The 13501-nt window shown below is 37.9% G+C and overlaps 1 protein-coding gene across 4 annotated transcripts in view; it reads right to left on the reverse strand.

The window, feature by feature from the left end:
• Positions 1–13501, reverse strand: part of trim33 (tripartite motif containing 33) — a 138582-nt gene that overhangs the window by 19311 nt on the left and 105770 nt on the right. For all 4 annotated transcript variants that reach the window (XM_052034721.1, XM_052034720.1, XM_052034719.1 and 1 more), the window contains exons 8-14: positions 11726–11843; positions 11056–11303; positions 10280–10459; positions 7948–8148; positions 6523–6667; positions 4332–4407; positions 2736–2904 (exon numbers count right to left, since the gene is read on the reverse strand). In XM_052034721.1, coding sequence (XP_051890681.1) covers positions 2736–2904; positions 4332–4407; positions 6523–6667; positions 7948–8148; positions 10280–10459; positions 11056–11303; positions 11726–11843 — 1137 coding nt within the window. The remainder of the gene's footprint in view (positions 1–2735; positions 2905–4331; positions 4408–6522; positions 6668–7947; positions 8149–10279; positions 10460–11055; positions 11304–11725; positions 11844–13501) is intronic.

Consider the following 13501-nt stretch of genomic DNA (forward strand, 5'->3'; position numbering starts at 1 on the left):
AATTTGCTGGTTGCCTATTTTTCAACAAAATCAGGTCAGTAAGACTTGTGACAAAAGGAATCCCAGTGATATTCATGCAGTGTATATGTGCTTATGCATAAATGCAGTTTAAATGAGGTAGCAAGTTTGGTATTACATCTCAGAACATATCCAGCTGCCTACAGAAGATTCTAACTCTTGTACAGATAGAGTTAAAAAGTATAGTTTCCAACAACATTCCATGCAATAGCTTATCAACCCCACACTTTTATCCTCTTCCCTCTTCTTCCATGAGTAACCTAATCCTTTATATTAGTTTCCAGCTGGTCCTTACTCCTCAGACAGTCAAGATTGACAATAACTTGCTTCCATTCTGTTTCTGTGGGTTCTGTGTGGTTAATGAAACCAATGCAGGGATCATAGACTCTTTCATAGATAGTGCAGGGAGGTGGTTGAAAGGATGAGCATGAGCATGTGATTAGTTTGCGGTGTGGCATGTTCCTTCCACTGCTTACATATGGTTACTGTGCACACCCGGTGCAAGGCCTGGAGATTCCCATCTCCTCTTTCAGCTGTCAAGGGCCCGAGATTCCGAATCAGTGAGAAAGTGGCGATGTTGCAAGTCAAATATTTTAGTCTGTCCACCTGTTAATCTCCTCCCACAACCAAGCGCAGAATAGAGCATCTGTTTTGGAGTCTGCTGTTGGGCATATGAACAACAAGACCAACTCAATAGACCAAGAGTAATTAGGGCCGCCAATGATAGGGATGTTCACCTGGGAGAGGACACAGTTTCATTTGCTTTTCCTTCCGGTAAATTTGGATGATTTTGCAGACATTATTGGTGGTGTTTTTCCAATGCCTTGAGCAGCCTGTAGTGGTCCAGGTCTCAGAGCACATGGGAGGTCAGGGATCACTGCTGCCTGGTAGACCATGAGTTTTGTAACACATCTGAGGTCCTGATATTCAAATACCTTTTTCCTCAATTAACCAAAGGCTGTGCTGTTGCACTGAAAGTGGTGGTGAATTTCATCATCAACATCTGCCATTGCCAAAGCACACCTCAAGATATGCAAAAGTGGTCCTCTTTTCCACGATCTTGTTGTGAATCATTATTGGAGGCAAGTGTTGTGCAGTGGAGGCAGGTTGGTTGAAGACCCAGGTCTTGAAGATGTGAACTGCGAGGCCCAGCATCTTGTCTGCTTCAACAAACAAGTCAATAACATCCTAGACCTCAGCCTCCAAATGTGCACAATTTGCAACATCTGCAAATGGCAACTCAACTGACTGAGGTTTGGGTGACTTTGCTTCTGGAATGTAGTTGCCATAGGTTGAATAGTTTGCCATTAATTCTGAAGATTAGTTCCACTTTCCCAAGAAGTTTGTTGCAGGAGAGGTGCAAAATTGATACATTTTGGGAAGCTAAATAGGACTAGGACATATATAGTAAATGTGCTAAAAAATGTTGATGAACAAAGACCTAGGGTCCAAGTTCATAGTTCCCTCAAAGTGGCAACACAGGCCGATAGGGTGGTGAAGGTGGCATATGGCATGCTTGCCTTCATAGGTCGGGGCACTAGATATAGGATGCTATATTGCAACTTAATACTCTGGTCAGGCCACTCGGAGTATTGTGTGCACTTCTAGTCACCAAGTTATGGGAAGGATGTGACTGCAATGGGGAGAGCATAGAGGAGGTTCACCCAGATGTTGTCTGGATTGGAGGTCTTTAGTTATGGAGAGCGATTGGATAGGCTGGGCTTGTTTTCTCTGGAGCAGAGGCAGCTGAGGCATGACCTGATAGAAGCACATAAAATTATAAGAGGCATAGATAGGTAGATAGTTAAAATCTTTTTCCCCACAGTAGGGGTAACAAAAAACAAGAAGGCATACGTTGAAGGTGAGAGGTAGGAATTTTAAAGGGGATCCAAGTGGTAAGGTTTTTATTTAAAACACAGAATGGTTAATATCTGGACCGCACTGCCAGAGGAGGTACTGAAATCAGATTAAATTACTACTGTTAAGAGGCACTTAAGACACTTAAAAATAGGTGAGGCATAGAAGAATATGTTCCCAATGAGGCAAGTGGAATTAGTGTCAAAAGACAGAGGACCCACTTCTCTGCCGTATGACTAAGATTTCTGCGAGAAATATTGAGAAGTCTTGGGACAATGAAACTGCCTTGACATTGGTCTTCATGGAGTTTGGTTTTGCTGTAGACTGATGAGTAGTATCATGGCTTGCATGCTGTAATGGAGCAAACACGAGATGGAAACAAAATTGCATAGGTGGCCAAATTTGAGCATATTTCACAGTCCCTCCCAATACAGGGAATAACCACCCACTGTACACGGTTGCCTTCTACTTCATTAAAGTCAAAGCTTTAACTAGATAGAAAGCAGCCATGTACATTGGATGGCTATTCCTTGTATTTTTTCTAGTAGCCACGCAGTGCTGCAATGAAATATGCACCTCCAGCTATCTGAAAGCACAAATCTTTAGTACCAAGGAAAATCAACAGCAAACTGGAACTGTTTTATAAAATAATTTTTCTCTAAATCAAATTATTAGATTATGTTGGGAAATCTTTAAAGTTAATGATTTCCCAACATTATTGACATGTTATTAGAGCATATTAATATTAACAAAATATATACTTATTTAAAGCTGCTGTCTTAACCTTAATTTTCAAGCATATTCTTGTCACTATAAAAAGATACAATATCTTGATTATTTCACAAGTACTTAAAGTTTACCATGCAAGCACTTCGCCGTCCATCTTCCAAATGCTCATGTTTCACAGAAGCACCAGAGAAACTACACACATCATCTTCAGTGCCTGGCTCTTGCTTCACTTTGATCTGATCTGTTCGAAAGACTGAGATCCCCTTCTCTGTTCCGTGAGCTCTACCAGAGGAGCTGCAGCTGTGAAGTATGAGCAATTAGAAATTAATATTAGCCATGTCACGGTAATATAAATTGACAAGTTTATGGGATTATATACTTTGATATTAATAAACCATATCCTGTAATATTACAACTAACACTAAGCGCTGCTTTACGGGAAAGTCTATGTTGGGGCATTGATTTGCTCTATTAACCACAAGTCAAATCAAATTTCTAAGTCTGCCACTGACATTTAAACAAGGTGCACTGTAAACAGGTTAGATGGAAATAAATTTGCCAAGAGTTGATAGGTTAAAAAACAAAACTGCAGAGAATGAATTTCAATTTGGACAATACAAGTCACCCATTTGGGACCCATGAGGATAGAACACAGCACCTTGTAAATAGTGAAAAGTCAGGACCAAAGAAACTCAAGGATTCGCGCACATGGATTAAAATGACAGATAGGTTCGCGGAATAATTGGTAGGCCAACATACTAGCGTGCTATACAAGCAGAATACAACAATGCAAATATTATGCACAGTTATACAAACTCCTAGATTTGATCACACCTGAGTATTAACCCTGAGGAAAGATATACTGCCCTTAGAGTGAATGCTCAGTAAATTCCAGAATGCCGGGTATCCGGTTATAGAGAGAAATCAAACAAACTTGTTGTATCCTCTGGTATTTACATTAAATTAAGTGCTGATTTCACTGAAGCTTAAAATACTTCCTTTTGCAGTTTTAAACAAAAAGTTCCTGACCAAAAGTAATAATTCTGTTTCTGTCACCATTGCTGTTGTTGACCCAGTGCTTATTTCCAGTCAGTTTTTATTTTCCAATTAACCCTTCCCATAGGTTGCATCATCTGGGGGTCACTGTCTGAAATTTAGACCCAAGCATTCATAGATGAAGTTAGAAAAAAAATCACATGCAAAAGGTGGTTAAATTTGGAACTTTCTTCTGCAAATGGCAACAGATGCTACATAATTATTTTAATTACAACTTTTGTCCATTGGTTTGGAGAATAAGGCAGTTAAATGATGTTGTTGAATCATAAATCTGCCATGACCCAATTGAACTATGAAACAATTCAGAAGGGCCTAGCTCCACACATGTTTCTAGCTTCTTGAGCTATAATTAACACCAAACACCTTGATGTTTGAATTTTTCTCTGCCTTGATCTAATCCAAATTAAAATAGGGAGTAATGCCTCAAGTGAATCCTTCATTTCCTTGCACTTGTTGCAAAAGTTGCTTTAGAGGTCTAAAGTAGCATTTCAGTTAATGTTAATCTCAATATGCATGAGGCAATCTTATAAAAAATGATGACATGACTGATTTATACCGTCACTTTTTTTAAACTGGTACTCATTTAAAAAAGCTTTATAGCAGACTGGAAAAGTCAACATAACTGCAGCCGAAAGCAGCATTGACAAGTTTGAAACCTTTAAAACACTTACCTGCCTCTGCTACCAGTACTAGAGGTACTTGATGGTCTGACTGGAGTATGGGAGTTGGCCATTGCTAAGGCTGCAACTTAAGAAAATTGAACATTTTAAATATTAAAAGTTATGATGAGTTGCAAGCACAGCTAATGAGTGTCATGCACTCCAAACAGAACTACAACTGAGGGCCTTGAGATTGCTTTGCCATTTTGATTCTAATATGAAAGGCAAAGCTGCAATGAAGGATTTCCTTTTGGCTGAGGTATATCAAGGTTGGCCAAGTATAGGCCTCGACATCAACGAATTCTTTCCATCGTAGCTTTGCTGCTGTGCACAAGGTAGTGGGATTTCTAGCACAAATGGTAAAGGACACTTGATGATAAATTCTCAACCATTCCTACACGTCAAGATTTTATTTTAAAAGTAAAAATTTCAAAAAAATTGAACATTTGAAATTTGAGCATCTAAGAAACAATTTAAGATAAAAAGTTTGAACCAAGTATATACTTGGAATAAAGTTGAAAAATAACACCATCATGCCACCATAGGCAATGACAAGCCCAGTCAAATTCAATGGCAAGGACAAAAATCTTCAGAACAACAGTTTTAAGTTTTGGCAGCTCCAGTTTTAAACAGAAGTCACCCCCAATGTTTGATAACATTCCAACTCCAAAAGGCTAATCTGAAGCTATACCATGCACCAATACATGAATATGGTGTTAGAAGGAAAGTTCATACAGAATTAGTTGCTCATGAGATACCAGACTTTGCAAATTATGCTGCAGGGATTTCTGAAGGTGGAACTGAATTTGTTAAAACTCAAGGGTTATTGGAAAAAAATAAGCAAACAGCCTTTAACTTATTAAGAGGCTTCGTTTTTTGTTGCCATTGCTGTTAGCTAGCTGACTCAGGCTAAGTGGTATAATTGCCCCTTGGTGGGCAAAGAATTATAAACCAGCAAGCATAATCCATTTCAATAGGCATTTTTATTTTCCCCTGAAGAATATACAGATTCATTTAAAGAATTCAAAGAACTAATTAGCATTGTGTACTGAATGCAATTTAAGAATTCCTCCCACTCAGACGAGCAGGTTTATTCTTTGCTGACTTTTGTAAAAGGGAATGTTTATAAATCAAGCAACCTCAAGTGGAACTTAAACAAACAGTCCAACTAAAATTAATTGTTGTGGGAGGACTGAAAGGAAGGTATGGGATTAATTATAACCCCTTCTTATTTGGCTAACTTTTGTCAGCTAATTAACAAGGTGCCACACAGTGCAACTGACTGCTGTAGCATAAAAAATGATAAACAGGACCTTTTTTTGTGGAAGTGCTCATGAAGGAGACATCAAAATCTGAAATAATGCATAAGCACATTAATATAATATTGCAGAGAGTATGTTATATGAAGATTCTATTGAAAAAGCCACAGTTAGTTTTCAATACATGGTGACTTAAAACAGCTGAAGAGATTACTACCACATTATCTATTAGTCTACTTTCTACAATGTTTAAAACAAACATATTTAACCATTAATTTCAGAAAATTATCCGTGCCAGATATGCTCAAAAATATGCTCAAGAGCTTAGAAACTAGTGTATGATAGCAGTATAGAACAGGCAAAAAATTTCCCTATTTTTGAGACACATTTACTTCTTTATTGAATGGGCTAAAACAACAATAAAAGGAATTTCATTCAAATGAAGCTGAGTGTTTGATCTTACTTCAAACTACAATTTTAGGGTTTACATCACCACCAACTCCCCACCAAAGGAGAAATCTCTAAAAATGACTACGACGTTTTAACTTTTGACACAATAGACTTCAAGAATCAAACATTGTAGACGTTGTAGAATCAGACCATACCACTGAAGAACATTGGGCCTATCGCGCATTCCTGGCTTGCCAGTCGAGCTATCCAACTGGTCCCACACTCTTCCTTCCCTTATCCCTAAAAACATTTATTTTTCAAGTAATTGTGAAATACTCTAAAAGTTATTACCCAGATCTCTTCCACCACCTTTTTTCTAGGCAGAATATTCCAGTATGTATGCAAGTTTGATAACAAGTAACAAATGAGGTACCAATTTCATTTCATTATATCCAGAATATTAAGTTGCATTTAATGAGAAAATTATGTAAAAATCTGCTTCATTTCAGTATCAGAATATTTATGTGGCCATTTCAAGCCTTCTGTTTACTTACTTGCTGGTCCAGGGGATGGTGCGGACGGTCCAGGGGATGGATTTGAACTAGAGGAAGATGGTGGTGGTGGTGGAGGATGATGGTGACTCTCAGAGATAAATCTGCTCAAAAGATTATCCAAGGTACTTGAGCCAGCATCATCCAGCTGTGGACAGAATATTGAACAAAATAAGCAAAGGAGTAATTCTTTTGCAATATAGGTAGAACTTAAACCAAGCTGCCTAGCATTATGGGTGTTGCCATTAAGAACAGTGGACATACATCAGCCAGTCTTTTTACTGAACTTGAATTAAACCTTTCAAGTAACATTCGGATCTCTATCAACACCAGTGGACGGTTAGCTTCCATAATAATTCTGCATCCTGGTTAACAGGTTAGGTAATCAGACAAAGTTGCAACCAAACTAGGTTCATCCACTTTAAGCTGAGAAGGAAAGAAAATGATCACTAGATCATGAAAACTGAAAATTCAAGATGACTTGGGGGTCTACATAGAAAGACCATTAAACATCATGGATAAGTGAAGAAAATAATTAAAGCTGATAGAATGGCTTTACTTATAGTAAACTGGAAAAAAGGGCAGGAATTCTGCTACTGCTATTCAACACCATAGTAGACCAAATCCAGAATACTGTAAGCGGTTCTAGGAACCTCCAATCTTTTCTCCTTAGCTCAAAGTAGATGACCTCATATTGATCACAACGTCATCTGATTACCTAATCTACAACAAGCATGCAAAATTAATATTGGAATAATTAAGTTTAGTACAGAGTGATATACAGAATGACAATAAATCCTCAAACTTGAGGACAATTGCATCCAACTTCACAAATACTATCTAAATTTCAGAAACATTTCATGTTATGGAATCATGCAAGATCATAGAATAACTGGGAAAATTCAGCAACATCCCAAGAGTAAGCCAGGTTTCCAGAAATCTAATTCACGACTTCACTGTGAACACGCCAGAACATTCTCAAAGCAAACCTCAACATGCCACCACTCTTCACATAGAGCAGCCTAGCATTATAGGTTAACATCAAGGTGTCAAGTGGATTTATAATCTGTTATCACACAGAAAATGTTTCTATTTAATTGTTCTTAGCCTTCATACCATCAAGCCCTTCCTCTTCCACAAAACAAATAAAGACAGCAAGCAAATTGCTAACTAGAACTTAATTATAAGTTGAGCATAATTGTTGCAGCTTTACCGGTTCTATAGCTTGATAGATTAAAGCCATAATTAAGTTCAGTGCATTCTAATGGTAGGGAAGGGGGGAGGAGGGGGATAAAGAGAAGCAAAGGGTCATTACCTGTACTTGACTAGTGGTCTACAAACAGTAGTGATTATTTATCATCCGAAATAGTGTAATAACTGAAGGAACAGAAAAAGCCATCAATTCAAAACAAACCTCACAGTACTGACCTGAATGGGTGGAATATCTGGAAGTGGTGGAAGATTCTCCGGGTTTGTGACTGAAGGAATCAGTTCTATTGTGGCAACTGTGGGACTGGTGGGCCCACGATTTGCACCAGCCAGAGTAGCTGTTGTGGGACTGGTTGGATTTGGAATGCTGTTGTGCACAGAAGATGCAGAAAATGGCCCTGTCTGGCCAGGATTTGCATGCTGGCAGAAAATAAAAAACAAATTAGGTTACAAAAATTCTCTCTAATCATTCACTCGGGCTTGCTAAAATTCCTAGTGTGTTAATCACCTGTTGGGAATGGCAGCAAGACAAAATGGAAATAATAAACTTGCACAATTTACATTTGAATATTGGTATAATACTATGAGGCCTACATTCCCTTCTGTATTCCATCAATTAGCCCTTTGCATATTATTTACAAAACGCACTGAGCTTCGAATTGTTGTGTTTGCTTCAGTAACTTGGGTAATCTTTGGATTTTCAAATAGGACCTCAAAAATCGCTGCAAAATGTGCTTACTTTACTCATGTAACCAATGTCATTATTAAAACGCAGATGGTTTAAAGTTAAGCTTTTGGGCAATAAAATAATAAAACTGTAATAGTGATGACAAAAGTTCTCTGATCTGTTACAGTTTAATGTAATGGACTGGATTGTCTTGGATCCATTGCCCAGTATCACTGGCTGTGCAACTTGCAAGCTAACACTTATTAACAAGGATTGGCTATAAAAGCCCAATGCAGCTGCTGCTCACCTCACCTCCTTACCCTCCCCCATACTCTCCAGTTCAGCAGTAAAGTCTGAATCATGAATGGTCTGTCGTAGACCGCACAGAGCCACTGCCCTTGAGACATCCAACAGAAAGCAATTGCTTTGACTTCTGCCAAAGCTGTCACTGATTTAATAAAAATTAAATTTAGTGAGATTTAAAATGACTTAAAGTTGAAATAATTTTGTATTGTTTTCCAAAAAACAGAACAAAAACACTCAAATTAAAAATATTGAGCTATTACACACAAGAAAATAGGAGTAGGCCAGCTGACCCTTCAAGCCTGTCCCACCATTCAAAATGACCATGGCCTATTTGCCCCCTGTATGCTAGTTCCTCAGCCTTCAATTTGCTGATTTTTCAAAAACTTAACTACCTCCTCTTTAAACATCTCCAGTGATCTGGCCTCCACAACCCCTGAGAATAGAGAATCTCAGAAATTCACAATCCCCTTCAAAGAGAAATTCGCAAAGATGGTGGTGAAGATAAATACTGAGGAAGGACATGTGGTTGTAGTAGAGAATCTCAGTAAGAATAAGTTAGTAACAACTTACCAACTAGCATAGAAGTGGAGATGTTTCCACAAGTGGGAAAGTCTTGAATAAGGGGGCAGTAGGAATACCCCCTTGGGATTTTGTGTTTCAAAAATATATACATTAAAAAATATTGAAATAACATAGTCTTCTCCCTTGCCCCCAAATCTGCAAGTCAGATGAAATGGTGAGGAATCCCGGCAAGTTCAGACTTCATCAGTAAGATCCAGACATTCAGTGTATGTGTGCAAGCCCAATACTTCAGCTTGAAGGCCATTTTATCTGTTCAGAACTGTCCATATGATCAATAATTCTGCCTAATATTCTTACAGCATCAGTGAGCTGAAATCTTCACTCCTGGTGAGGGTGCTAACTTTGAAGGCCAACCATAAATCCTCTTGACCTCTTTAAATTATTCCATTTTGGAAAGTAAGCTCACCTCAATTGAATAAAAAGGTCTTAAAATTCATTATATAAAGTTAATTTGGTTTAATATAAAGTGTCAAATTTAATCAAATAATCGGCTGTTGTTAATATTGCAATGAATGGGAATAAAGGCAAAAGGGATGCAAAGAAATAGGATATTATATGTTTACCCGAGAGACCAAATAGGGTCTCAGATTAATACCTCATCTGAGAAAGGGCATGTCCAACTGTACTTTTTTTGGTACTGCATAGAAGTGTCAGCCCCAATTACGTATTTAATTAGGAATGGAGCTTGAACCGATATCTTTTGATCCTGAGCAAAAAGGTTAATGCTGATATTTAAAGACCTACGAACTAGGATTAATCTAAATACATCTTCAGCTGTTAGCCTTTTAAAATGGTTGTCCTCACAATGACGGAAGAGACTGACAAACATCATCTAGCAGTGGATTTTAAAACTGTAGCTTTCATTTTAAAGTGATAGCATACCAATAATAAGATTGTAAAATCAAAATCTCAATGAATAATTCAGTCATTAACAAAGGCATATTTAATCTTGTTGATATAAACTACAAATTATGAACCTCCAGATGACCATCTTACCTGGCGTGATATCTGGGGCATCATTGGGTACTGATGGCCATTGTGTCGAGACATCCCAGCCATGCGAGCAGCATTTTGTGCCATTCTCATCTGATGGGCTTGATGAGCCTGATGGGCTTGAAGTGCAGCACCATTCAGATTTCCTCTCTGCATGGCTTGCATGCTAATTAAACGTGGAGGCTAAAAAGTATAATGTGAATCAGTCTACTCCAGATTTAAAATGTATAAAATCATTTTCATAAATCTCTCAGTTTGATCTACTACTGATAACAATTCCTTTGACTTGAATTAGCAGTAAAAGACAGCTTTGATGTAAAATAAGTGCATGGGGTTGGGAAACAAGACAAACTAGAAAACATTTTCATATGCCTGAAATACAATTACCTGTTACTTTACTGGACTTGCATTATTTATATTTTGCTACTGTGTGCTTAAAGCCATTACAATGGAATCCTTATACAGGAACTGACTTTAATAGTACAAACTCTAGGTACATTATGTCCAAATAGTGTTAACATTTCATGATATTTTTGATTCATCTTCTGTATTCAATAAATATCCAATAGCTTTTCCTCCATCAGCAGACTTATTGTGTTTAAAATGCTAGTCAATTGGAAGCTTAATCTATCGTCACTTGTGGACACATTAACAATGGGCATCTCGTACATCATCAAGGTGGAATAATTTTGATCATTGTTACACCCTTCAAATGTTCATAAATTTGCCCTTTCACTTTCATGAGAAATGGGCTGCATTTCAGTAATATGACAGTGTACCTGCTGTTGCACCATCTGTGGTCCTGTAGTTCTGGGATGTTGTCCTACCGGGTGGCTCATTCTCATCTGTTGCATCTGTTGCTGCTTCTGTGCAAATTGCTGCTGCATATGTTGTAGGCGTAGCTGTGCAAGGTTAATCTGACCCTGAGGTTTTCCCCCAGCTGGTCCTTGGGCTTGGGAACTGTGCCCAATAACCACATTGGGAGTATAACCTGGAGGGTTTGGCTTGTTTTCAATCACAAGATTACCTAGTTTAGAAAATAAAGCCTGTGTTAATTTTTATTTGCAGTTAATCATGGTGCATCATTAAATTTATCAATGTATTAGTTGGGGTTCAGTTCCAGAATGTACCGAGACTCTTCAGCCATATTTTAGGTTGCAGTACAAGACAGCAATAGTAACAAAAATTGATTCTACAACTGGGGGTGTAGCCTATTCAATGGGCCACTATCCAGGAAAACACAAATGTCAAGTTATCTTATTAAAAGTCCCTAATATTTTAGTGATCTTAGCTTTTAGGTTCATTTTGAAAGGTTTACATCTGATCTCTGGGGAGGATTACATGTTGCACAAGCTGACATGCATGTTGGGAAGGAAAAAGGAAAAGTTTGAAGATGGAAAAGGAAAGAAAAATGATTAACACTCTTAAAGGTAACAGTACATGCATTACCTAGATTCACCACATTTTTTGCCCAGAAGGTAGGGTCACAGTGAAAGCGCATTCCACCATTAGCAGCTGGGACAGGGTCACAGCGCGCTCGAAGAATATGGCGCAACTGAAAGGTAATCTGAAAAAGAAAAGTTGTAACAATGTCGCACTTTGGTATTAGTATTCCTCCTGGTTTGGCCAATCTTACCAAGTAAATTCAGTCAGTCTTAACATTCAAAACTAAAATTTTGCTTTCAAAATGTATAATTTTAAACATTTAGACAGTTTTTTTTGGGTTGCCATGAGTGGATGGGTCATCTATATGGTTTACTCAGAAATCATGTTTAGCATTTATACTGGATCTAGCCTGTTTACGTTCAAGGATTAAGCTATTTCCAGAATTTCTCTCCTTCATGCTTGGATTACTGCTAGATTTGACTGCATCAATGCAGTCCTGGCTTGTTACCCTCACCTCACTCTTGGTAAATTAGACGTCATCTAAAATCCTGTTGCTTGCGTTCTAACTCACACAAAAATCTTCCTCACCCATCACCTCTATGCTTGCTGACCTACAAGCAACATATAATTTTAAAACTCCCATGCTTGTTTTCAAACCCTGTATGGCCTAGTCTCTCCCTGTCTCTAATCTCAATCATGATACATGCTCATTCAATTCTGCCTTCTGGATCATCCCAGAATTTAACTAGTCCAACAGCAGTGGCTCTGCTTTAAATAGCCAAGGCCCTAGGCTTAATTCCCTCCTTCTCTGGAGGGAGAAAAAAAAAATAATGGTATTAATGTAGGATTAGAGTGGTTAAAGTCCAGCTGGATTTAGTAGGCCAGACATTTTCATGCTGTATCTCTAATATTTTATGACTCTTTTCACTCCTTTTAAGATATTTCCTGAAATCTAGTTCTGAGCAAGCTTTGGCCTATTTGATTAATACATCTTTGCATGATTTGGTGTTGAGTCTTATTTGATGAAGCTCCTATTAAGTACCTCTGAACATTTTACCATGTTGAAGGCACTAAATTAAACGTTTGAAAGAACTGCTTTGTGGCAAGTATTGTCATGTGGAACTTTGTAAAATCAGTTACTATCAAGATTATATGACCTGGAAGGGTTACCAGTTTAATTGATTATATGTCAGTTCTATAATGTCAAGATTAGATCACAAAGGGTCAGCTCTCACAAACACAAGCCACTTGGGATGTTGACGGCATTAGTTAGGATACAAGATGAAACACGTACTCGCATATACCAGATCATTCTGAGAACAGAACCCATCCAGCACACAATTCCCACATTAAAAGAAAGATGGGTCTCATTCTAGAAAACAGCTTTGAATGAGTAACAATAGCCAACCCTCCACATACAGAGCTGGAGACAGGATCTGCATCAGCTTTTGTTCCATTATGCTGTGGAAAATGATCTGTGAACAAATTATGGTTGATAACATCCCCAAGAGGTGCCAGGGAACATTTTGCTCTATTAAAGGTGCTACATAAATAAACAATCTTGTTGCAATTGCTTTCCAAGTTTAGGGCCAGGTGACATATATGTTTAATAAATAAAGTATCCAACAGTAATATGCACATCTTACTGTGACACCTATAGTCTGACTATTCAATTACTTCATGCAAAATAAAGCAGTCTATAGATTTAATCCAAGCTTTTATCACCAGGCCTCTTTTAAATTGCCTTTCCATAAATAGTGCCAAATCACACAATGGTATGAGAGGTTACAGTTCCCAGTAGCAAGAAAGAAAAAAAGATCTTCTGTTGGGAGTTCCTAA

This window comes from Pristis pectinata, chromosome 20 (assembly GCF_009764475.1).
Source record: "Pristis pectinata isolate sPriPec2 chromosome 20, sPriPec2.1.pri, whole genome shotgun sequence".
Classification (NCBI taxonomy): Eukaryota; Metazoa; Chordata; class Chondrichthyes; order Rhinopristiformes; family Pristidae; genus Pristis; species Pristis pectinata.